At 40.5% G+C, this 25,698-nt stretch overlaps 2 protein-coding genes across 2 annotated transcripts; one reads left to right on the forward strand and one right to left on the reverse strand.

Moving 5' to 3' along the window:
• Positions 1 to 4,629: 4,629 nt before the first annotated feature.
• LOC109420074 (probable RNA-binding protein EIF1AD) lies at positions 4,630 to 5,502 on the forward strand. Its single transcript, XM_019694378.3, has 2 exons — positions 4,630 to 4,782; positions 4,841 to 5,502. The coding sequence occupies exon 2, from the start codon at positions 4,868 to 4,870 to the stop codon at positions 5,333 to 5,335; it is 468 nt and encodes a 155-aa protein (XP_019549923.3). The 5' UTR covers positions 4,630 to 4,782; positions 4,841 to 4,867; the 3' UTR covers positions 5,336 to 5,502.
• LOC109420075 (uncharacterized) lies at positions 5,372 to 25,698 on the reverse strand. Its single transcript, XM_019694379.3, has 9 exons — positions 25,547 to 25,698; positions 25,171 to 25,331; positions 24,800 to 25,060; positions 24,545 to 24,741; positions 11,846 to 12,216; positions 11,479 to 11,784; positions 11,131 to 11,331; positions 7,615 to 8,360; positions 5,372 to 7,529 (listed from the first exon to the last, which is right to left on the reverse strand). The coding sequence occupies exons 1-9, from the start codon at positions 25,548 to 25,550 to the stop codon at positions 7,080 to 7,082; spliced, it is 2,697 nt and encodes an 898-aa protein (XP_019549924.3). The 5' UTR covers positions 25,551 to 25,698; the 3' UTR covers positions 5,372 to 7,079.

A 25,698-nucleotide genomic window follows, 5' to 3' on the forward strand; every position in this document is an offset into this window, starting at 1 on the left:
AGTTTCCGCTGCACACCCGGTTCCACCGATATGGTCGTCATTGCAAATCACTAAAAATAAAACCCAATTCCTATTTTTCAGTCGTTAAATTAAGCTTTACTAGACCCTTACCTGAACATCCGGCTCCATCGTTGTGATCCAGGTTGGCATCACCATAATAATATGGATAGAGGAAACCCCAAAGTAAAAATTTTATTAATTTGTTTTACGCTTCTAAAATTTCTCGAAAATTTCACTGCTCACAACCGTTGTAAACAAAGCCAGCATTCGACAAACCCAGAAGATTTGCAATTGAATATCGGTCACATATACACTCATGTGTGTAACAGTTTGCCAAATTGTTGGGTGTCAGTTAAATATGGTGAAATGCATATGTCTGTGTGTGTTGCACAAAAATGAAAACGAACCATTTGTCAGAGAGTGCTTTCATATTGCCACCATTTCGCACGAGTTTTGCCTCACATATCATTCAACAAAGTGAAGACACTACGGTTTATTGTTACAATTTGGTATGGATGACTCGAATTGTTGTCAATAATACATTCTGTGAACCTTTATATTGTTCAGCATTAATGCAACAGTTTGAGATAAAATAACACTAACAGATAGACGACAGTTAATGTTTGGAATGTATGACATAGTGTACATTTCTATGCGGGATGCTAAATACGCCCAATACTATGCACCTTGAATCGATATCAAACAAAAACACCAGGAGTGGAAGGCGTAATTCTTGTTTTGTTTCGTGCGACACAGAATGGGATTACGCCTTCCACTCAATCCGTGATTTTCAATAGTTAGAAAAGTGATATCAAGGAGAGTTTGTGAGTATTTAGCTCGGTATTTAGTAGGAAAATCTAGCATCTTTTTACTCTTATAATCACCTAAATTGTGTATATTTTAGGGGAAGATGATATAGATAGATAAGATTAGAATTGAACCTTATGACAACTAAGTTGCCGGGTCATTAATTGGCTCGGTAGCTTAGTTGGTAAAGCACTTGTCTAGCGAATAAGGGTCGTGAGTTCAAATCTCACCTGAGCTGTGGATTTTTTCCCAAATTATCCAATAATTTACCCATCTGTACATATGTACGTTGAGTTATTTGAAATTCATAATTGACCGCACGGATTGGTATTACCGAAAATTTGCACTTTGAGTGAGTCATTTTCGAGCATCTACCTCTACGTAGTTATCCGTCGTATCAAACAGAATGCGAACGACGCGTTTGATCGCCTTCCAGGTAGCAATTGTTCTTCCTCTACAAGTGGTTGGGGAAGCGGTGCCTGTGCTGTACGATAGGCAAACAGTTTCAAACAATAAAAACAAATCGCTTTCGCTCTTCGTACATATGTCGACACTGATTTTTCATTTGGGCCTAACTGACATTTTCGAGTTCTCTTCATCGATCCTCTCTTTGTGTTATCACAGAATGTGTATTGAGTTTTCCTAAGATTTTTTGGTTGAAATGCGAAGAAGACGACTACATGTTGCTATGGAAACAAAAAGAATAATGATTTTGTTTGTTTTGATCAAGTTATTAGCAAAAGAGAGAGTCGACGAAGAGAAATCGATCAAGTCAGTTAGGCCCTTATGAAAAATCATTGTCGATGTATTCTTAATTTATTTGAAAATCGGAGTTTTCGACTAGCGAAGTTGGATTTTTCTCCAAATCCATGCGTCGGACCTAACTTCGGAAGTGGTGTGCTGTATAGTAAACCTGGTCCGACCTAACTTCGGAAGTGGTGTGCTGTATAGTAAACCTAGTCCGCTATACAGCGCACCACTTCCGAAGTTAGATCCGACGCATGGATTTGGAGAAAAATCCAACTTCGCTAGTCGAAAATTCCGTGATTCAACTGCACGGACAATACAACAGAGATGGCTATATTTGCGGTTTAGGGGAAGATGATATAGATCGATGAGATTAGAATTGAACCTTATGACAACTAAGTTGCCGGGTCATTAATTGGCTCGGTAGCTTAGTTGGTAAGGCACTTGTCTAGCGAATAAGGGTCGTGAGTTCAAATTTCACCTGAGCTGTGGATTTTTTTTCCCAATTTAACCAATAATTTACCGATCTGTACATATGTACGTTGAGTTATTTGAAATTCATAATGTGTATATTTGGGGTCTCCAGTTAGCCTAGTGGTTAAGGCTATGGACCGTCATTCCGGAGACGGCGGGTTCGATTCCTGTTCCAGTTGGGAAAACTCCCTGGACATAGTGTATCATTGTACAATATACAAATACAAATACAAATTCATGCAATGTCAGTCAAAGAATGCCCTTCGATTAATAACTGTGGAAGTGCTCAAAGAAGACTAAGTTGAAGCGAGGCAGGACAAGTCCCAGTGGGGACGTAGAGCCATAAAAAAATGTGTATATTTTGTCAGTTACGATTTTTTCGTGAATTTCTCCGGAAATGTGTTTTATTAACTTATTTATGAACTGAGTTAAACAGGCTTATTCTGCGCGGCGTGTGAGGTGAGACGGAAGGTTTCGTCTCACGTGACGTGAGACGACTAATGTAAATCAAATGGGGCGAGTCGACTTTTGTCACCTCATTCGACTCATCTCACCTCACACGCCGCGCAGAATAAGCCTGAAAATCGTCAACGTTAAGCCACAGACAAACAGACGTAACACTACGAACATTTCCGTATTCAAATCATAGTCACGGAAGCATGTTCGCCCAATGCTACACTCAGAATAATTAACATATCAAATATAAGTTCCCTGCACTTAGATTGTGACCAATTGCTTTTGCACTTAAAAACTAAGTGCAGTCCTATCAAAACATTGTCAATTCAGTCAAGGCAGCCTCCAAATAATATTTACGACTTCGTCCTTGGTGACGGTGGTGAAGTGGTCAACGTTGTAGTGCAATTCTATCAAAAATGTAAAACAGATGTAGAAAAGGTTTCTAAAGTTTCAAGTGAACTACTTACCTTCAAAAACAGAAAGCAATTCGGTCGGCAAACTTGATTCCTTGAGGTGGACAAAGAACATTTCCGCGATAAAATTTGGATCTTCTGCGCGCGCCATACTCGTTTCGCGTTTGTTATGCTGTATTTGGAATTTATGTTGGCAGGGTTGCTTTTTAAGCTGCTACACTCTAAATTTATTATTAAAAGTATAAAATTGAACAAAGTAACTTTTAATTTTCATTAGTTGCACATAGATTGATTTCTCTCTCTCTCGTTCGTCATCTATGTGCTTTTGCACTTAGTTTCAATCAGTAAATTAATTTGAGTGTAAAAGGACTGAGTTTGGCCAACCATCAACTAGATGGCGCACACTGGGGCTGGATTGAAAATACAGTAGACGTTCGATAACTGCAACATGTTTACGTTTCACTTACCGAATGAAATTCGATAACTGCAACAACTGACAGACGTCAAAGAACTGTCAGTTGCTGCAGAATGCAGTCAATGTGCATAAGTAAAACATCGCACTGCAACAAAAGTGCATGCGAAAAACATCGCATCGCTGTTGACATTTCGTTTTGACGGATAGCGGTGTGATAACTGCAAAATTGTTGCACTTAGCGGACTTGCAGTTTAAAAGCATTGCAGATAAAGCGTTTGCACCGAGCGAACGTCTACTGTATCGGGCGCTCGATTTGAATAGGTCCTAAGTTTGCTGTGATTTCTATTTAGATTCGACCAGAAATGATGTTTTATTTTTCAATGTATATTTATTGTGTTTCCCACACTGTAGATAAATACATCTGAATCATAATATACAGTAGACATTCGCTCGGTGCAAACGTTTTCTTTAACTGCAATGCATTTCTAACTGCGAGTCCGCTAAAGTGCAACCATTGAGTTATTTAGGGGTATCCAGATTATTTCATAATCGGAATCTCTGTCTAAAACTTATTCAAAATTTAAAATTTCATCAATTTTGATGCCCTGGAACTACTTTTAAAATGCATTTAAAGCTTGTACATATGAGGATTTTTTTTTGTTCGGGGCGAACTGTCATTTTATCGATTGAACTGTCATTCTATCCACGGAAATTGAACTGTTTTGTTTATTTAACCATCAATACAAAGGAATTGGAGCGCAATGAAATCACGTTATACATACTCCGAAAAAAGCAATATTTCTGGCATTCGATTTAAATAGGTCGAATCTACATAGAAATCACAGCAAACTTAAGACCTATTCAAATCGAGCGCCTGATTTTATTCACTAAGGGGCCGTTTATAAACCACGTAGACTTTTTGGGGAAGGAGGGGTCTGGCCAAAGTCTACGTTCCATACAAATTTCAAAATTTTTGTATGGACAAAAGTCTACGAGGAGGGAGGGGTCTGAGATGGTCAAAATTAGATCTACGTGGTTTATGAACAGCCCCTAATCAACCCAATTTTGCAGTTATAACACCGCTATCCGTCAAAACGAAATGTCAACAACGATTTGATGTTTTTTGCATGCACTTTTGTTGCAATGCGATGTTTTTCGAATGCACATTGGTTGCATTCTGCAGCAACTGACAGTTATGTGACGTCTGCCAGTTGTTGCAGTTATCGAATTTCATTTGGTAAGTGAAATGTTAACGCGCTGTTTTGCTTCAGTGTATAGCATAAAACATCGAAATTTACTTGGTATCATAAAATATCGCGCCAACTGTCAACAGGACAAAACTCATAAAACTTTCAAAACAAACACTCGTTTCGCGTGTTGATCCGGTTGATCTCGAACTTTTTCAGTAATTTCTAAATGATTTACAAGTTTTTCAACAGCTATAAATTGATTATTTGCCCGATTTAAGTAGTAAGTACATGGTTCTGTTTGATATAGATCTTAGTTTTCATAGCTTTCCTACTAACAGCATCAGAGAGGTTACTGGACTAGAATTATGTCGCGCGTTACCCGCATCAAACACGTCCTGAAGGAGCAGGAAGCCAACGAATTCGATGCCCCGACGGAGAACCAAACCATCGTCCGCGTGGTGGCCAGCAGGGGGAACAACCTTCATGAGGTGGAACCGGCCAATGAGGGGGAAGAGCGCTTTCTCGTATCGATGCCGGTAAAGTTCCGCAAAAATGTTTGGATCAAAAGGGGCGATTTCGTGCTCGTTGAACCGATAGAAGAGGGAAACAAGGTGAAGGCGGAAATTTGTCGCATCCTAACGCCGGAACACATCAAGGTATTCGAGCAGGAGGGCGTGTGGCCCAAACGGTTCACCAGAAAACGTGAACACGAAGACGATCTGGACGAGGAAGGCTTGGTGAGGAACACCAACCGACAGATGGTTGAGGAGGAAGATTCCAGTGAGGAGGAAGATGAGAGCGCGGATGATAGCGAGGAGGATGAACGAAATTAGGTGCGACGGATTTCTCTATAAATAATTTCCACAAACTAAATATAAGAAGTTTATTCTTGTACAGAGAGGCAGAAACAAGCTTCGTTTTCTTTGCTTTATACTTATATATACATTAAAGTCATGTAACGGTCTCTTTATGTAGAATAAATAGTTCAAAAAAGTTGCAATTCTTCCATGTTTGGCATTGTTCAAAATCTGCATTCATTGCTTCTAAAGTACATGTTAGTAGTTGATTCTGTGACATCGGAATGTAAGGTATTTGCCAAGCGAAACGTTTCATTATCCTGCGTATTTTCAGTGCAAGTTTGCTAATCACGCGTATTATTGTTAACGAACGAATCAACCAACGGTCGAAAATCATCTGCATTCACTGACGTCAAGTCAAGTGCAGGCCATGAATTCGATGGAATGCTGTATTCGTCGAAAACAAAAATCAGTGTGTATGTTCGGTGCTATGCCATTGGCTTATATTTCGTTTTTGGTTTGCGATAATTTGTTGCTTTTATTTTGATTAATTTCACTACTATATTTACTAATATCTAGCGTTGAATTTGCTACGACCAGAGAAGAAGAGAGCACTTTTTAGGTAGGTACCTAATTCTCAAGTTTGAGAACAAATTTGTAAGGGACTACTTTAAAATTCTTGCTTTTGCGAAACATACATTTGATTCGCACTAGCAATAACGTTGGAAAGGTTAAATTATCAAGCTATGTTGTGGGAATGTCTTATATCCTAGATAACACGCAAAACTTAAAAGTAATAGCTACATTATACTGATGTTTGGCCAGAAATTAATTTTGTTTTGAGAAACAATTGTCAACCAATTTAAAGAAGCGATCAGATTGATTCATAAAGTTTGTATCCGGTAATCCTTTCAATGAATGATAGCAATTACTGATCATATGTATCTCGAATCCGACTTCGCCCAGATTTTGCGCCATCGTCCCCAATTCGTCAAAATAGTCTTCAACGGATCCAATCTTTTCGAGCTTCACGGACATTAGTTTGTCCAACAAACCGAAACGAAAAATCAAATCGTTATCCTGGAAAGCCTTCTGGAGCCAAGAATCTGTGGTTTCAACGTTCTTCACCAGGTTATAATTATTGTTCTCAATCTCAAGCAGATCAAAGTCTGTCAGAGACACACGAGACACATAAGTTTGCTTTTCATTTTGAGATAGACTAATGGTTTAGTATAGCTCCGTTGCGTAATTGGTTCTGCTACAGATGGACTGTCAAAGGATGTTCATTGGCGCCATGAGTAACTAATTTATTAAAAAAAACATTTTTCCTTCCTGTTCTTTGAATCATATCAGCTGCAAATAATCAGCTTCAAACAATAAAACAGAAAAGATCTAACTGTACAGCCTGCCCTCGTAAAATTCTGCAAAATCTAGCCAAACTAAAACAGATTGATTGTAAATTTTCAACAAAAAAACCGCTGCCTCAAGAGATCATTATTCGAATGACTGATGTATTCTATTACTTCCTAAGAGATCCGAAAACATTAGAGCAACAGAGTATCAGTGGCATATCCGCGTTTTACATTTACACTTAAAATTACTCAACACAATAAAATAAAAACATCTTTTCAGGACACTTCGAACTGAACTGGAAGTCGAGCTGTTAAAGCAATCACATTCACAAATATAGAACATACAGTCAATTATACACAGAGAGCAGTGGGAGTAAGGATAGGGAAGCCACCTACTATTCCACTAGACGACTACAAATTCTTTAAAGTTAGTTAACCACCTTCACCAGTTTACCTGTCTCTTCGAGTTCTTTTTCGTCGAGTTCCTTCTGTTCGCCATCATCGTTCTCCTCGGTGTCACCCGGATCCGCTTCGATTTCGACCACTTCCACAAGGTCCTCCTCCTTGGAGCCGCCTTCCTCTTCCTCGATGATCGGTTTGCCCTCCTGGGAGGTTATCTTTGGTGATGTTTCCGAGGAACTGATTGGCAGAGACGAAGGCCTTGTCAACTTACTGCTGCCGGCGCCCACCGTTTTGAAAGGAAACGCAGGCAACTGTTCGACCTGCGGCGTGTGCACTGCCACAATTTCCGTTTGCGTTTCGCAGCTATCTTTGAGACTGCTGGACGACGTTTCCATCGTGGAAGCGGACATGTTGGCATTGGCAAAGAACTGCATGCACGTTACAATGTCCTTGACGGATGTTTGTAACTGTTGCACCTATAATAAAGGGAAGAAAATGGTTATCCAGTTACCTAAAAAACTGTTTCCCAAATAATTTCGCGACTTCCCCAGAAATTCCTACCTGATTCATTAGCATGGAGCACGTCTTGGTCAGATCTTGCACCACAAGCACCGAGCTGTTTTCGTTGTTGATCACATCTAGCTTCATAGTGTCGGTCGTTCCGTTGGCAGCTTGGCTCGGCTGCATGGCGGATACCTTCTTCCACAGTGCGTTGATGGCTTGCATCTGCAGCTGCTGTATCTTGCGCTCGTTTTCCAGCGCGGTTTTCGTCATTTCCATATCTTTGGTCAGTTTCAAAATGTAATCTTGCGTTCGCTTCTTCTGCAGAATGTCCGCGATGTTCTGGCCTCTCTTCCGTGTTCGATAGCCGCGCCAGATTTTCTGAATGACTATGGCTGAGTTTTCGGTGGTTTTGTTGTTGATAATCGTGGCACCATCCACGATGTCTTTCTCTTTGGTTTTAACGAATGTTTGACCACTTTGCTGGGCGGCCTTGTTTCGAATGGTTTTCAGCTTGTCAATATTGATAGCCTCGCTGTCTTCGTCCGAGCTTACGGCATTACTGGAACCACCGTCCGGTGGAGTGGCCTGGGCACCATGAGCAGAACCTTTCGATTGGGCCGACAGCGCCCTAGAGTGACTATTGCTGACGTTGGTCAGAGTCTTACGAGGAGAAAGCGAAGGTGAGGAACGCTCGCTGCTGACACTGTTGCTAGTGCTATTATTGGTGGAAGTGCTGCGTTTTGTTGGACGCGGGCTTGAACTCTTGGTAGCACTTGTCGGTATGCCTGCAGCACGGGTATTATCTGTGTAGGAAAATGCAAGACTATTAGTTCTTAAATCCAGCTAACAAACCTCGGAATGTTACCATCTATTAAAACAGTAAATGTAAACATGGTTTGAATAACCAAATGGAAGAACCTCTTGCATGACAGAACTAGTCTGTAACTTCAGACTACTAGATCGGACCAGGTCAATTAGGGTGCGGTTTTTTTTTTTTCAAAAGTTGTTGTTGGCCGAGTACCTACTCGGAAACGCAGTTGCGCAAAAACTGGACAGTTACATATTAAATAATACGAAGTTCTATATTCGGATTCACAGCTATCACATGCAAATCAATCAGCTTGTTGGAGCGGACCTGGTGTGATAGTTAGAACACTTGACTATCACGCCGAGGACCTGGGATCGAATCCCACTCCCGACATAACTCGCAAAATGTGAGTTCTTCTTTCGGAAGGGAAGTAAAGCGTGGGTCCCGAGATGAAACTCTAGCCTAGGGCTAAAAATCTCGTTAATACAGATAAAAAAAATCAGCTTGTTGAATATTCGCCATATGATAGAAGCTGAGTCGGCAGTGGCCAGCCAGACAATGATTTGACCAGAATGCTGCAATTCTACTTTGACAGATTTGTTAGATATTTCGCCACCCCTAGAGATAGCTCAGTACAATACATTTTTTTTTTGACGACATGACTCCAAACTATTTGCTGTGGACGGACAACCCGATTGCGGTGTACCGCGCCTCTGAGCTCGCACAAGACAGAGCACTACTGTTCCCGAAGGGAAACCAGATTTTTTGTAGCAGCCGACTTGTTTTCAGCGATGCTCAACTGCAAATTTTATTAACAATTAATAACAAATTCCATCATATTCTTAATATTAGTAACTTACAAGAAAGTGGTTTCCTTCCCACAATTTACTCCTGCGCCATTCACAAATGTTCCTTGTGTGATGTGTTTGAGAACCTTTGCCCTATTCAAGAAAAGCCTACAAGTGCGCGTATCACACAATCATACAATCAAATTAACTATTTTCTCACAGGTTTCCTACTTACTACCAAGCATTAAGGACAAACGTCATGAAATCCCGCTTCAACAGTGCATCAGAACTAAAAACGCACAAATCTCTCGAAGCAACTTTCAAACAACAGTGCATTTTATTATTCTGTTCTTGCTCACGTGTAATAACTAAGCTTAAAATAAGAATCTCAGGTGCGCTGGTTTTGTTTACGAAGAGATTTGTGCCTTCGAAATCGTGAGTAGGTATCAAAGTCGGCCATTGTGGCGGCCATCTTGGGATTCTAACAAGTCTGTCCTTAAGCCGATGGGCATTTCACTCGTTTTGAGAACCGATTCACCGCAGCTGTGAGGGGAAAACAATCACGTAAGTATCACGGATGAGCTCAGCATAATTTTGGAGTAATTCAACGTTTTCCGAGCTTCTACTTACGGATTAATATCGCAGTATACACTATAGAGATAAGTGACATTTTAACACACGAACACTAGCATGAATTTTTCCTCACACAAAAATGCACGCCAATTCAAAGGCTATTGTTCGTGCAGTTGAAAATCGGAATTTTAGACACGCGAAAATCGATGATTCTCCTAAACCGTGTGTCGGACGTACGTCGGATACAGTGGACCTGGCCCTCTATCCAGCGCACTACGTCCGACGTTAGGTTTGACGTATGGATTTTGAGAAAATTCGATTGTCGGGTGTGGGGAAACTTCGGGTTTCAACCGCGACGACAATATTCAAATTGCATATGAAAATATTACCCAATCAAATTGGGTAAAACGGGTAAATAATTATAAAACTAACATCCGGTGTAAGAGTGCAAATATTTTCCTTACAGTTTCACAACTACATCTACAAAAAAGGCACGCATACATTTGAACGTGATTACCACTATAAGATACACTAGATATTGCCTTCCTACTTTGGACAATTAAAGGTATTTTCTGAAGGTGATAAACTCTTCACAAATCTGTTTCTACCACTGCACTTCTCATTTGTTGTTGTTTTTCTTTCACTTCCCACAGCCGATCTGCGTACGATGTGTCATGTTGCAGTTATTCTTTTCACCAGGGGTGTCCAAGCCTATCCCATCACAACAACTACTGTCGTGCGCGATGCAATAGAAGCGCATCAATGTATTTTAACTTGATCGTCGTTTGTGCTCTATGTCTATGTATTGTTGTCCATAGTAAATTAGTTATTTTTTTTACGTCTCGCGATAAATTGTTGTACCGTTTTAACGTGTCGCAAATAAATTACTTTTTAACCATCTAATCGTGCGCGTTATCATTCCCTGATGTAGAGATACCGGTCCGAACACCGTCCGGTTAACGCGCTACAAAACTATTCCAGTATTGTTTGTGCTGAGTGGCAGCCCAGGTATCAATCTGAAGCTTTACCCATCACTTGGATACCGGAATAGCTGGCTCAGGGCCAATGAAGTCATGTGATGGGATGCTCCAGTGCGAGCTAACTCATCAGCCAATTGATTTCCAGCGATGGAAAAATGGCCGGGTACCCATACAAGGTGAACAGCGTTTGCTGAATTCAGCTCCTCGATTTGAGTTCGACAAGTGATAACTATCTTCGACTTGCAGTTGGCTTAAGCAAGTGTTTTAATAGCAGTCTGGCTATTTGAACGAAATTATATTACTTTGCCCATTACGTGCTGCTGAAGTGTCGTCGATTGCACTCCGCACATAAGAGCAAAGAGACACCACTTGAATTACCCAACGAGCTACGCCAATCCAATAAGATAAAAAAAATCTGTCTTACCTTTGGTTTTGATCGCTTTCGGAATCTGCGGCGTTTGCGGTTGCGGCTGGTTGGCACAATTCTGCATGTTCCGCTGCACAATCGTTGCCGGCGAGGTGGTCGGACCACAGTCCGGGCTCATCAGCGACTCCGGCACGGGGACCATTTTCGATGCGGCTGCCAATGGGCCACCCATGATGACCTGACCGGCCGGTGGTTGATCTGGAAGTAGGTTCGATAATCGATTAAGGTAGACTAGTGACTGATTTTGAAAAAAAAAATGTTTTCTAGTATAATGGAATTTATATGCACTTTGGAAAAGATAGTATATCTTTTGAATGTGAAATTGTGCAGCTGAAATTAACCTACCGTTGTATAGATTGGCGCCACCAACGTTGACTTGCTGTTTCGACAAAACAATGCTTTCGTGCATTGAAGCAGTCATAGGGTTACTGTTATTGTTTCCGGAGGTATTCAGCATATTCGGATCGAGACTTTGGGACATGATATTATCCGACGTGATGTTGTCGATAAGCGATTTTGTAAGTTCAAACAGTTGATTCCCACCACTGGTGTTTTCAATCGTGCTGGAGGTCATCAAGTTGGTGGAAGTGTTTCCGTGATAGCTACTGGACATGGTATCCGGCGAGTGCTGACGACCGCTCAGTCGAGTCACTGAAATCAGATTGGTGATCAGGATTGATATTTGAAACACAGTGTATTTTTTTCAACGTACCTCTAGGGGACTGTATTCGGCTTTGTCCTTTTCGCCTCAGCGATGACGGTGAGTTACTGACGGGCGTAGTGGTTCCATCTCCTCCCCCACCGGAACTTTGTTCCTGCAACTGCCGCTGGTGCTGCTGAGCTTTGCTCAAAATCAGCCTCAGCTTGCGTTCGTTTTCGTTCTCCAACGCTTCGCCGGACAGCGGGCAAACCGTGCTCAGGTAACGTGCCAAGGCGACCTGTTCACCCACCCGAAACTGGCGACCACGTCCCTGGCTGTACAACCATTCGGCTTTTAAACTTTCGATAGCCGTCACAACGAACCCGTCAATCATCTTAACGCTCATGCACCAGTTTAGCACGAAGGGTCGGTAGTCAAATCCACTGAAACAGATAAATGACAATTTAATTATACTGCCCAATTGTTTTAATACAATTCAATTTAAAACCAACTCGTCTCACGGGACTCTGAGTCCCCTCATTGGCGTAGTAGGGGCGTAGGGGTAAATGATATGGCGTTCCAGGCAAACAAACAATGCAATGATTACGTAACACATAAGACCGTCTCTCTTCCTCATATAACATTTTTATACAGAAAAATTTGAAACGTTGTATGAATGGGCCGTGACATGTTAAATCACGACAATTTTGAGGTAATAGCATGGGCTTTGCGACCGATTCAACATCCTAGCTTTGTAGTGTAGTAGGCTGTGCTGAGGGCAGGCTTGGAAAGCGTCAGCGTCAACACGGGTCGTCACGCGAATTTTACAGAAGTGCCTCTCTCAATGTCATCGAATTGGGAGATAATGCACATTCCACGTTTGGCTGCTGAGAAGAAAGGAGGGTTATTTTTGGCGTTGAATTTTGGATTGATTTTTTTTTTAATTTTAAGTGGTTTGAAATAGTGAATTATATATACTGAATATAATAGTTTAGTGAAAACACAATCGAATATAGAAAGAGAAAGTGACAAGAAATAAAAAAGAGAAATTACTACCAACGCGGCGGAATCACTCCGCCAAATATCGGCCATTTTGTTTTGCGAACAGGAGGGAGAAAAAGCCTAGTGAGAGTAGTGAGGTTAGGGCGAAAATGTTGGAACCGGATGGTTCCGAGGGAGCCGTTGGGGGAACGGGGCCCCCCGTAATATGGCCGACAGGTGGACACTCCATGATGGGGAGACACCTCAACGAGAACAGGATGAATGGTATTACGAGAAGCGATCAGGAAAACTTCCAGTACACCCTGGGAGATACAGGACCGTACCGTATCTACGTCGAGCTGAGAACAAGAAACGCTGCTGACAGGAACACGAAGATCAACAAATTTTCGCTTGGCTCGGCCTTGCGAAAAATGGACGGTTTCCGTGGACACATAGTGGACATGAAATACCTGGGCAGATTCAAGATCATGGTCCTGGTTAACAATTTCATCAAGGCTAACGCATTGGTGGAAGCAATCAACACAGCTGAAGGAACATATCGAGCGTACATTCCTAGCCATCTGGTAACAATCGCTGGCATCATCGCTGGGGTCCCAGCAGACATCTCAGAAGAAGAAGTACTGCAGGGTCTGGACACCGAATGTCCCGTTGTTCGGGTGCGCCGACTGCATCGGAAGGAAAACAATGTTCAAATACCGCTAAACCGAGTAAGTGTTACTTTCCGCACATCGAAACTACCAGAAAAAGTCAAGCTATTTAGCTGCATCACCAGAATCCTACCATTCATCAGGAAGGTGGAGCTGTGTGAGAAGTGCCTGAGATATGGTCACAGGACCTTCAACTGCAAGGGAGCCCGACGCTGTAAAAATTGTGGGGACCGCCACGAAGAGGAAACCCAGTATGATGCTTGTGCAAACCCCGTGAAATGCGCCAGTTGCAGAATGAACCACCAAACGACAGATCCGACCTGCCCGGAGAAAAAGAAGCAAGCCAGCATCAACGCAATCCGTGCTAAGCAGAATCTCACCTATGCAGAAGCTCGCGACATGTGCTCGGTGTTCAGCCAAAACCCGTTTGAACTGCTGAACAATTTGGAGGACTATCCAACGATATCGGAGACCTTCGCTGAAGTCACGACCGAAAACCAGGAATCATTAAGGAAACAATGGGAGCGAACAAACCTACCTCGACAACCAATCCAACCGGCGGTAAAGCTGTACAAACCAGCTGTGAAGGAGAAGGACAAAAAGAAGAATACAAAACGACGACACACAGAAGAGGAATGCAGCACAGAAAAGCAAGCAAGGAACAGCGAACATCAAACCTGCAAGATCGATCGGGAGGACGGAGTAGGGCTTAACAACCCACACCGAGTCACCGACAAGGAACAGCTAGAAAGGATGATCAATGAAGAAAAGCGCAAAACGTTGGAGACCGCGCACCGCGATTTCCAGGAAAAGGTAATGAAGTTTTACTCGATGTGTATTGATCATGATATGCCAGACGATGTACAAGAGAAGTTCAAGAGCATCTCGAAGCAATGCTTCGACTTAGCTCAGACTTTCTTGTAGGGATCTTCACGCCAAACGAAGATAGCTCGTTTAGGATATTGCAATGCAATATCCAAAGCATGTATAAGAACAAAGCCGAACTGCAACGAGTTTTAACATCTGGGGATTACGACGCAACTTTGCTATCAGAAACATGGACGGATCTAACACTAGAGGATACCAACAAATACCGAATTTCCACGTATCACCAAATTCTACATTCTCGCTATGACAATTATGGAGGAGCGGCCATCCTCCTGAAAAAAGACTTCAACTTTTCTCTATTGACTTTACCCGGACTATCAGACTACACACAGGCTACTGCTCTGAAAATACTATCTTTGGAGTTGGTACTTGTGTCGATTTACATCAGCCCAATGGCCGATAACAAATCGGTAGAGGACGACCTAATCAAAATTTTCGGAGTATTGCGATCTTTTCGAAAGGTTATAATAGGAGGAGACCTGAATGCTCACCATTATTTGTGGGGAAATGATCGTTCGGATAAGCGTGGCGAAGTTCTGATGCAACTGGTGGAGGACTTCAACTACCTCATCTTGAACGATGGATCACCAACGTACGTTCCGATCAGACTAGATCAATCATCTACTGCTATTGACATCACTATGAGCACTCCCAACGTTTTCACCGACCTGGAGTGGAAGGTGTTGGACACGGGTATCGGAAGCCACCATCTAGCCGTAGAAATCAACTTCAACGCAGGGACAGTTAAGCGACCTGTTCGATATGTATACGACCAACAGAAGATCAACAAGAGCCTGGCAGATTTAGACAAAGAAGATGTAAGAGGGATAGAAGATTTGCAAAGAAATGTGAAAAGGGTGAGTAAGGCACATAGAAGAATAGATAAAAGGGAACCTAAATATTGGTGGACTCAAGAGGTAGAAGATGCATGGAAACAAAAATCGGAAGCGAGGAGGAAGTTCAACCGAGAATCAAATCTGGAAAACATGATGGAGTTTAAGAAGAAAGCAGCGATATTCCAACGAACAAAAAGGCAGGAGATGTTGCGTAATTGGAAAAGTTTTCCCGATGAAATCAATCCGTTCATTGGGTCAAAGGAACTTTGGAACAAAATAGGTCGGCTAACTGGAAAACGACATTTCAAAAAAGAAAACAACATCCTTTATGACTCACCGGAAGAAGCAGATGCATTCATGGACGCCCATTTTGGACAAAATGAATACCAACAGCTACATAGAGGAGTGGCCAAACAGGATCTGTTGAACATGGAGATCCTACAAACAATACTGAATCGAAAAAAGAAGAGGTCAGCAGCCGGAGAGGATCGTATCACATACGAAATGCTCCGACAGTTGAGTCCTGAGGTGAAACAGAACTTGATTGTGGATCTTAATCGGATGTGGAGAAATGGATGTCCGGACGACTCGTTAAAACTGATCAAAGTTGTGGCGATCCCGAAGCCTGGTAGGGACCAGAACACCGCTGCGGGAAAGCGCCCAATCTCGTTAGTTCCTACAACAACCAAGGTCATCAACACAGCAGTATTGGACCAACTACAGGACCACATAGAAACGCACAATATATTACCTCGAACATCCTTCGGGTTCCGGAAGCACTCTTCAACGAACAGCTGCCTCACATACGTCGTCAATCACATCAAGGCCAACAAACGGGAAGGATATGTATCGGCGATGATCTGCATTGACTTATCAAATGCATTCAACGCGGTACAAACGAACACATTGGAGCGAATACTGGATTCTTATCTGGTTCCAAGCGAAATCAACGTGTGGATTACAGGATTCCTCCGAAACCGCCGGATGATCCTGCAATTAAGAGAAGGAACGGTGACTAGGACCATCAGCAACGGGTTACCGCAGGGAGACGTGCTCTCGCCTACCCTGTTCAATTTGTACACGGCCAAACTACACGAGATATCCGATGGAGACGTCGTCCTGGTACAATACGCGGACGATTTCGGGATCATGGTTCGAGGCAAAAATATGGATGTTCTTCGAAACAAGGCGCAAGAGAAACTCGACGAATTTTGCTATCTGGCACAAGAGTTAAATTTCGAAATCAACGCAAACAAAACTAAAGCGATACTTTTCACAAACAACAACAAATCGTTAGATGTCAACATCGCTGACGCCCCTCTGGAAACAGTGAAGAGTCACCGGTACCTGGGAGTAACGATTGACCGTCACTTGAGTTTTGGACCGCACGTCAGGGAGACCCGAGCAAAAATAGCTGACAGGCTAAATATGCTCAAAGTAATCAGCGGAGTGAAAACAGGAAGTCATCCACAAACTCTGAATAGCATCTACGTCGCCATAATACGAAGCGTTATGGAATATGGGTGCTCAGTGACCAACAACGCCGGAAAGACCAACAAACAGCTGCTAAACGTTGTAAACAACCAATGTTTACGGAAAGTTACAGGTTGCACGCGCAGTACGCCGCTAAATGCTTTGACGGCTCTTGCAGGACAGGAACCTTTGGAAGAAAGATTCAACTACGTGACAGGCAAGAGTATAGCAAGATGTTTCGAAAGAAATAACGTGATAGCAGAGCAACTGAGGAACATAACCGAAATCGAAGACGGGGATGAAGGAAAATACTCATACGTAGAAAGGATGTACTACAGGAACAAACAACTTTATGACAACATAATGACGGTGGAGGCAATATCGACGAAGAGCCAGGAAGCAGAGGCGGTAGAAATAACCTCAACGCTGGAAGGAATTGTCGGTCATAAGAAAAGTAACTTGGCGCCGACAAGAATGAAACAAGCAGCATTAGTGGCGATGAACGAGACGTACTGTGGACGGGGCAGAATCTTCACCGATGCTTCGAAAGCAGACGGTGTCTGCGGAATAGGTGTATACATTGAGGACGTGGAGGTGAAACGATCGTTTAAGCTGGAAGGAGATATAAGCATTACTGCGGCAGAAATCCATGCCTTAGGCGTGGCACTACAATTCGTCGAAGAGGGACAACTGCTCAACTACGTCATCTATACGGACTCGATGACAGCGTGCTTGATGTTGGAAGAAGCAAGGGATTTCAACAGGGCGGAGACAGTGCTAGCATATGTGTTAGAAACAGCACGGAAATGGCGTATTAGCTTCCAGTGGATTCCAAGCCATGTAGGAATCGCTGGAAATGAAGTAGCGGATCAACTAGCGAGGGAAGGAGTAAACCAAACTACCGTGTTGGAGCACCAACTATTTGCGAAAGACGTCATGAGGCAGATAAAAGTACAGACAGCAGAATCAGCACAACGCTGGTACCAGGAGTATTCACAGGAGAAAGGAATACGGTTCTTCACGCTGCACCAAAAGCTACATGATAAGCCGTGGTATCATGGAAAAAGTTTTGGAGGTCGGGATATACGACTTCTGAATAGAATCATGACCGGCCACAACTACGCGAAGAGCTGGCTGGCCAGAATGAAAATTGTGGAGAGCGGAGATTGCGAGTTATGCGCGGAGGAAGAAACGGCAGAACATTCGATCCTGACCTGCCCCCGCTACAACAGTATCAGAGCTAAATACAGTTTTGGGAATGGATATTCAGAATTAGTAGAAGTGTTTAAAACCAAGAGCATGGAATTATATAAAGAGTTAGTGGATTTTGTGAAAGAGTGTAAACTAGACTTGTGAACTAACTACACATGTAACGACTATCATGAAAAACGGAGAAACAGGGCATATAGTCAAGTTGACTGGCCCTATACATCGACGAGTTGATGTGATCCCCATCAGCCCGCACAGAAAGAAGAAGAAGAAGAAGAAGGGAGATAATGACCAAGAGAGTCTAACAATATTCGCTCATTTTTTCGGTCACGACGGAGCCTGACACGGTTGTAAACAAGGCAATTACTACAACATTCATGGATTTTATTGTTGTTTAAATCCTTTAAAGCATGAATGTATGTCCTCTCTATCTGTTAAATACAACGGCTAGCCTAAATTTGCTTGGACCAGGTGAAAATTTTAATTTCAAAACAATATGAAAATTTCCGTCATGACGCTTGATCATTGCAAAATGACATGACGAAGTGCGCGAATGCTCGTTTTGTGTTGTGACGATGAAAGAGCCTACTTATTCATCGTCATGGGAAGCTCACGACCAATAACAGCGCTGGCTGAGGGTGACATTAGATGAACAGAGAATAAACATCACTTCTGGACCAGACCTCAAACTACTAACACTGTTTTCATCAATGTTACATTGGCGACGAGGATGGGATTCGAACTCCGGATATGCTGATCGTGAGCCACATCTCTTACCTCTCGGCTATTTCACCGAGTTTGGATAACTAGCAACGTACTTTACTATCATTCAAACAATGCCAGAAGTGGACAGGTCACACTATTTTTCAAACCAGTACCTTACTGAGATTGATCATCATAGTTTTACTTGTGTTATGTTTGTTAGAACAGCATTACGATAATTAGCATTGAGCCGAAAGCAAATTAAGTCTTTAATTGAGTCTCAATGTATGAACCAAGTTTGCGTGAATAAATATTATCCATTATTTGACTCAATGCACTCGCAAACGATTACGTTTAATTGTGCGATGTAGTATACTACAATGTATAAATACACCATGTCAACCCGTGAATGAAAGAAACTGAAAACAGCCAGAGTGAGGCTAAACCAAGAGAGATAATACGAGGGACTAAAATGCAAATGATTCACGTATCCTCAAATGAGCTATATATCGCACCATGAAACAGTGAGTTCGAGATGCCTTGTGAGGAACGAAAAATTCCCCAAAATATTGTTCAACTGAATATAGGGTTTTATTAATATTTGCACTTTTGTTATAATTTGAAAATGCACTGTATTATTATTTCCCAGCCACATTTCACACTAATAAATTGAAGTGAAATTGTGTATGTTAGCCGTTGCGAGGTTGTGTGCGTTATTTGGCTGAGATTGTAATGAACATGGGCCAAGCACCAATTTAGCAGATGTCGAAATTAAATATCCAACTAACAATCACTTATTGATCAAGCACCATTATAACGAATTAGTTCAGTAGAATGCTGAATAACATTTGGAATTATTCTCAAATTAGTTTTGTTCTGTTCACACATATTTTGCGAAATTATAAATATGAATCATATTGCTTTATGTTAAGCGCAATATTTTGTAAAGTATTTTATTAAGCTACTTTACAGTGATTGTAATCAATGAAATGCAAAAAATTTCACCAATGAATATCAATGATTTGCTCTCATGCTGTAAACACCTTTTACGGAATAATAGCTACAAATTGAAGTAGCTACATCCAGATTCAGGCTTGAGAACTGTTGATTGCCAGCGCTTTGATGAGTTGATGACTTGTAACACTCAAAACAAAGCATAAACTTCTCATGGCTTAATGATGATCACATTTGGCCTTCCCTTCTACTGAGAAGTGGTAAATCATAATAACACATGATTGTTCAAAGTAACTGTAAACCCTGTTTATTTATTTGATTATTCGAACAAAGTTTCGATGCCGATGAAAAACGATGTGACATTATTTAGCTAAAAATTATCGTCTGCGAACAGTGCTAAGTGAGCTGAAGTATGATAGTTCGATTTGTAAAAACATTTTACTACAACTATATTGGCTAAACAAGAAGCAGATGAAGATTTATCGATTTTTTATAAAGGCCTGTTGAAAATGAAATGAGAAGCTTATTAAACTCTCGAAAAGTTCTTTAGTCAATTATTGTTAGTTCGATGCAGAATGTTAAACATCAATTAATATTCCAATTGAACAATCCTTTGTGCAGTCTGATTTTAATTCAGCTATCATTAGTTCCATCAAACAACAATTCAGCATATATTCAGCTTGTATGCGGCTTGCAATTTTTAGTTAGGTATGGTGTTTCCAGTATATATGAACATATAATGGTCGACTAAATGATTGAAGTGGATTGAAAACCCAAGGCCATTCATGATAGTGGTATTAAAGATCCAAATACTAGAGATTTATAGCATATCAATATGAATCCAAACAAGAAACGTAGGGAACTTGCCATAACTTCTAGTCCGTTTCTGTACCTTGGACCAAATGAAGAAGAGTGATCTTAGTCCATTTGGCATGCATCCAGTCCACCATGAGATGTAGGAAGCACGACTTCAGTCCATCTGTGGTTAAAGGGATACGGCAAAGAAGAAAAAACTTCCAGTCCGCTTAACAAAAGACCAAATGTAGGAGTCCGTCTCAGTCCATTTGGCAGTCCAGTCTATCATGAGATGTAGGAAGTGAGACTTCAGTCCATCTATGATAAAGGGATATATGCAAAGGAAACGGGATGTTTCAGTCTGCAATAAAAAGACCAGATGAAGGAGATCATCCGTCTCAGTCCATTTGGCAGTCCAGTCTACCATGAGATGTAGGAAGAACGACTTCAGTCCATCTGTGGTAAAGGGATACGGCAAAGGAAACACATTGTTTCAGTCTGCAAGAGAAAAGACCAAATGTAGGAGTCCGTCTCAGTCCATTTGGCAGTCCAGTCTATCATGAGATGTAGGAAGTGAGACTTCAGTCCATCTATGGTAAAGGGATATACGCAAAGGAAACGGAATGTTTCAGTCTGCAATAAAAAGACCAAATGTAGGAGATCCATCTCAGTCCATTTGGCAGTCTAGTCTACCATGAGATGTAGGAAGTAAGACTTCAGTCCATCTATGGTAAAAAGACATGCAAAGGAAACTTCACGTTTCAGTCTGCAATGGAAAAATTCATCTCGGATCTTTCGAATTTCCGGTCTACCACGTGCTGTAACAAGATTCTTAATATTCAGTCCACATCAAGTGGTCATAAGATGTTTAAAAATTTTAATAACATTATTTTGAGTCTCATTTTAGGTGGGGGCTGGCTCACCAAAACTTCCGGTCCGCTTTAGTGCTTTATGCATCATTGTGGCCAGGTGTTGTTCTAGTTTTTCCAACTGTATTGTAAAGCATGAGCGGTGATCCTTGGCATTCTTGTGTAAATTGGGGTACTCGGAATGTTGATCGATCACCGATTATTGCTGGCAGATGCAGTGGAAAGTTTGTCTTAATACGTATCAATCGTCTCTGACAAACGAGAAAAACTGACCTCACTGATTACCTGTCTCTGAGCCAAATTTGGTATAGAGTCTTCAGTCTCCGATTAATCGCTTCATGTTTGATGGAGGCTTTTAATCCAATGGGTTACATAGCCGCTATCCGAATGAAGAGAGTAATGTTCCGCGTAATATATCACAAATCAAAAGAGGTGCGGTATATTACGTGGAGAGGATATACTGAATTGGGTACCAGACCAAGTCCCTGCTGGGTGGCACGAAATAGGTGAGCCATAGACAATAGAATCGTCAATGTCGTAGGGCATAGTATGTGACTATTGTCGAAACCAAAAAAACTTTTAATGCCCAACCAAATCATTAGCAATATCAATTTGCTTCAAACGCGTTCCAGTGATAGGGTTAAGATTAGGGTCAATTATTACAATACAATTTCACGTTTCAATATGTGGTTAGTAGTTTTAGAGGTAACAGCCTAATAAGAAATTTTCTGCAGGTTCATAACTTGCACTCAACGAGTTGAATGTTATATTGCCTCACAACTGTGAGCAACATTATTACTCATTAATAAAAGGTTGTATCATCAATATGGACATAGACTTGCTGAACGAAACATTTGACCAATTAACATCTTTCAGGTATAAAATAGGTAGTAGGACAAAACTTGTATTTTTAAAAGTAGTTATCTATGTTCATGATAGAAGAGTAGCATAAAGTGATACCACCCGTTACAGATCCAGAAACGTTTCACACTGAAAGAAGGTTGGAATGACATTGTGAACAGAAGATCCGAACTGCTAGGTGTAGGAAGAAGTATGTTTATTTCCCCTCCCCTTCCCCAACACTCTGTAGAATTTTGATACAACTTCACGTAACTGTTTACTCCCTAGCCAAGATCACAGGGTTTGACGGTATTGAATGAAAATATCACCTTTAACACTTTAATGCGCCTCCAGCGGTTCATTGCGAACCGGCTGCTACAGATGGAGTATTGCTGATTTATCAGAAATGCTCGATAAACAGGAGAACCTGCTAGAGCTTAGTAGTTTCTATACTCAGAAAACAGTTCCAGTCGGTTGAGTCGGGAAGGGTTGCGAGAGTCGTTGTGAATCATAATGAAAACATTTTTGCTTTGTGACGAATCTTGGGATCTTTCTGGAGTCAGCAGACTTGGAATATTGTTGTCTGGGCTTTCCACTATTTGGTTAATCTTAACAATCAATATGTAACAAATAGTAGTATCTCGTGTAGGTATTCAAATTGCTCATTCACAGTGCTGACATTGTATTTACTTGTGATTAATATTAATTTTAATTTTCAATATTAGTATTTTCATATGTGATAGTTGTTTTGTGAGTAAACCCTAATATGTTTTGAATGTCTAATGCTTAAAAATGTTTTCTTGTCATATCAATTTAAAATAACTAAGAAACCGAAACCAATAGTGTGAAAGTGCAGCATTAATAGTGCTTGCTTATAGATTCGAAGCCAATGGGTGATCAAGACTCAAGACTTAAGACGCATACTTGACGAAATCGACAAAAACTGACTACTTCGTCCTATATATATATATATATATATATATATATATATATTTATATATATATATATATATATATATATATATATATATATATATATATATATATATATATATATATATATATATATATATATATATATATATATATATATATATATATATATATATATATATATATATATATATATATATATATATATATATATATATATATATATATATATATATATATATATATATATATATATATATATATATATATATATATATATATATATGTTTATACTAATATAAGTGGGCCGCGGAGCTGTGCGGCCCAGTATTTCCTTTTATTTTTTAATTCCAGAAAACGCCATAGTTCTGAAGATACACCCACGAAGTTCCCAAACACAAACGGAAATTGTTCGGAGCAATCAAGATAAGTAAAAACTTTTATAAACAGGCACGCAACTCTTTCTACTACTAGGCAAATAGAATATTTATGTGTTTGCTTATTCATCACATTCGTGGCGGTGCGGAACATTTTATAATACAGGTACCGTACTTAACATTTCTTCAATTCACCTTTAAATAACTGATCTTTAAATTTTGTATAAAAACTTGCATCTCAATTATTTTCAACATATTAGTTTTCTTTTATTTCAGAATTTTTAAAGCATTATGGTAGAAAGAGTTGGTGTCATGATTCATGCAAAACTTGAAACTGAAAACTCCTTATTTCCCCCTATGGGTTATAGGGAGGAGCGGGACATTCGAGCCTACTCATCAGTGGAAAGGACTTGCTATGCTAATCGGTTTAGCATAGGGCAGATACAAGTCTACTGGTAGACGTATCGCCCAGCGATTCAACGCAGATTGGTCACGGCCCGGGGGTGCGTTGATTATAACAGAATAACAGAATAACAGAATTATTTTGAGTCTCATTTTAGGATAAAAAAAAACAAATTGTGTAATGTATATCATAGCTGCTTGTAGTGAATACGCTGATATATACATTATCAGATAATCATCATAAAAAAAATATATTGGGAGGTTATGCAATCTGATGAAAAGGGGGAGAGGAAGGTATTTGGAGCTAAGTATAGAAATGGCTTTATATATATAAATAACTAATTGCATATATAATTCCAACCACATTTAGATGGAACACCACCCAAATATGGAGAATCGAACGGTTGCAGATTATGGATGATGGAACGAACCATTTCCTGTAGTTGATGTGAACACGATGGTCAAATTTCAAGAATGATTCCCTGCTTGACGGATTCTTTAATCTATTCTAAGATTCAAGGATTATTACCAAAGGGTAACGAACGGGAACGAGAATAACCTCAAACAGTCTGAAATAGTATATCCTATGAATTGACGTTTTACTTAAAACTAATGTTAACACTAAATGTATTTCACAAACAGAATATTTTACTAGTCATAAGGAACTTAAGTTTGAATGATTAATGCTCACAATATTGTTAAATTTTAATTAAAGTTAAGGAGAGATGTAGTAGGCTGTGCTGAGGGTGACATTAGATGAACAGAGAATAAACATCACTTCTGGACCAGACCTCAAACTACTAACACTGTTTTCATCAATGTTACATGTAGTAGGTATACTCACATTGAATTCCCAGTCATCTGAACACAGGGATTATCCGCTATCGTGATGCTGTTGAGATTATTCAAATGGCTCAGCGTGCACATTTCGTTCAGATCGGAAATGTTATTCTTTGCCAACGTTAACGTTTCCAGCGAATGGGGCAGATACTTGTCGCATTGTCTCAAGTGAGCGACCCTGTTACCATTCAGGTATAGTTCCTGAAACAAACATGATTAGGATTCATTCTCTTACAAATCGTCATTTCAAGTGTTCAACCTTCAAGTTTTTCAGGAACGAAATGTCCGAAATGATTCCGATGCTATTCTCCGACAGATTCAAATACTCCAGACTGGTATTGGTGTTCAGATGCTCGATAGTTTTAATGTTATTCCCTTCCAGATTGAGGTGCGTCAAGTGAACCAAATCCTTCAGTCCCTCGATGGTTAAAATTCCATTATAGGCAAGGTTCAGCTCCCGCAAGCAGTGCAGTCGGCAAACGCCGTACATCCGGAGCAGTTGATTTTTACATAGCGATAACTAGAAGAATAGAGAAGAATCGAATAATCATAAAACGGTCATTAACCCAGAACAAATAAAAATCAATAAACCCACTACCTAATATAAATTAGCATTAAGAAAATACGCACCTTTTCAATCTTAAGATATGAATCGATATTGTCAATCTTCTGCAGTTCATTGTCGTCCAGGATCAGCACTTTGTACTGCTGTGCGTCGTCCGTTTTGGGAATCTTCTTTAGGCATTTTTTCGACAAATCGAGAACCAGCTTCTGGGAGTCCGCGTCGATTTCTGCAGAAGAAATGTACAAACTTGAGTAGGATCGAGCAAAACCCAATAAAAATTACAGTTTTCAAGTTTTTCCCAAACGAATTGAAAACATGTTTGATTTTTTGCTTTTTCCGTCAAAATTTGAACTTTCTCGTTGCAGTTTCAACGGTCACGGTTTTACCATATCGAACGGAGGAAAATTTAGTTAAATTCAATGTAAAATACAGAATATTTACCCATTTCTGTTGAATTTTTCGCTTGCACAACACCTTTTTCACCTGAAAACTGTCAAAAGATATCCTTGTTTTTCACTTTTACTTTCCTCTGGACTGAATCCTTTTTGTGTTTTCTTGTGGTGGGAATTTTCGCACACACACATGCGAGAGCA

This window comes from Aedes albopictus, chromosome 2 (assembly GCF_035046485.1).
Source record: "Aedes albopictus strain Foshan chromosome 2, AalbF5, whole genome shotgun sequence".
Classification (NCBI taxonomy): domain Eukaryota; kingdom Metazoa; phylum Arthropoda; class Insecta; order Diptera; family Culicidae; genus Aedes; species Aedes albopictus.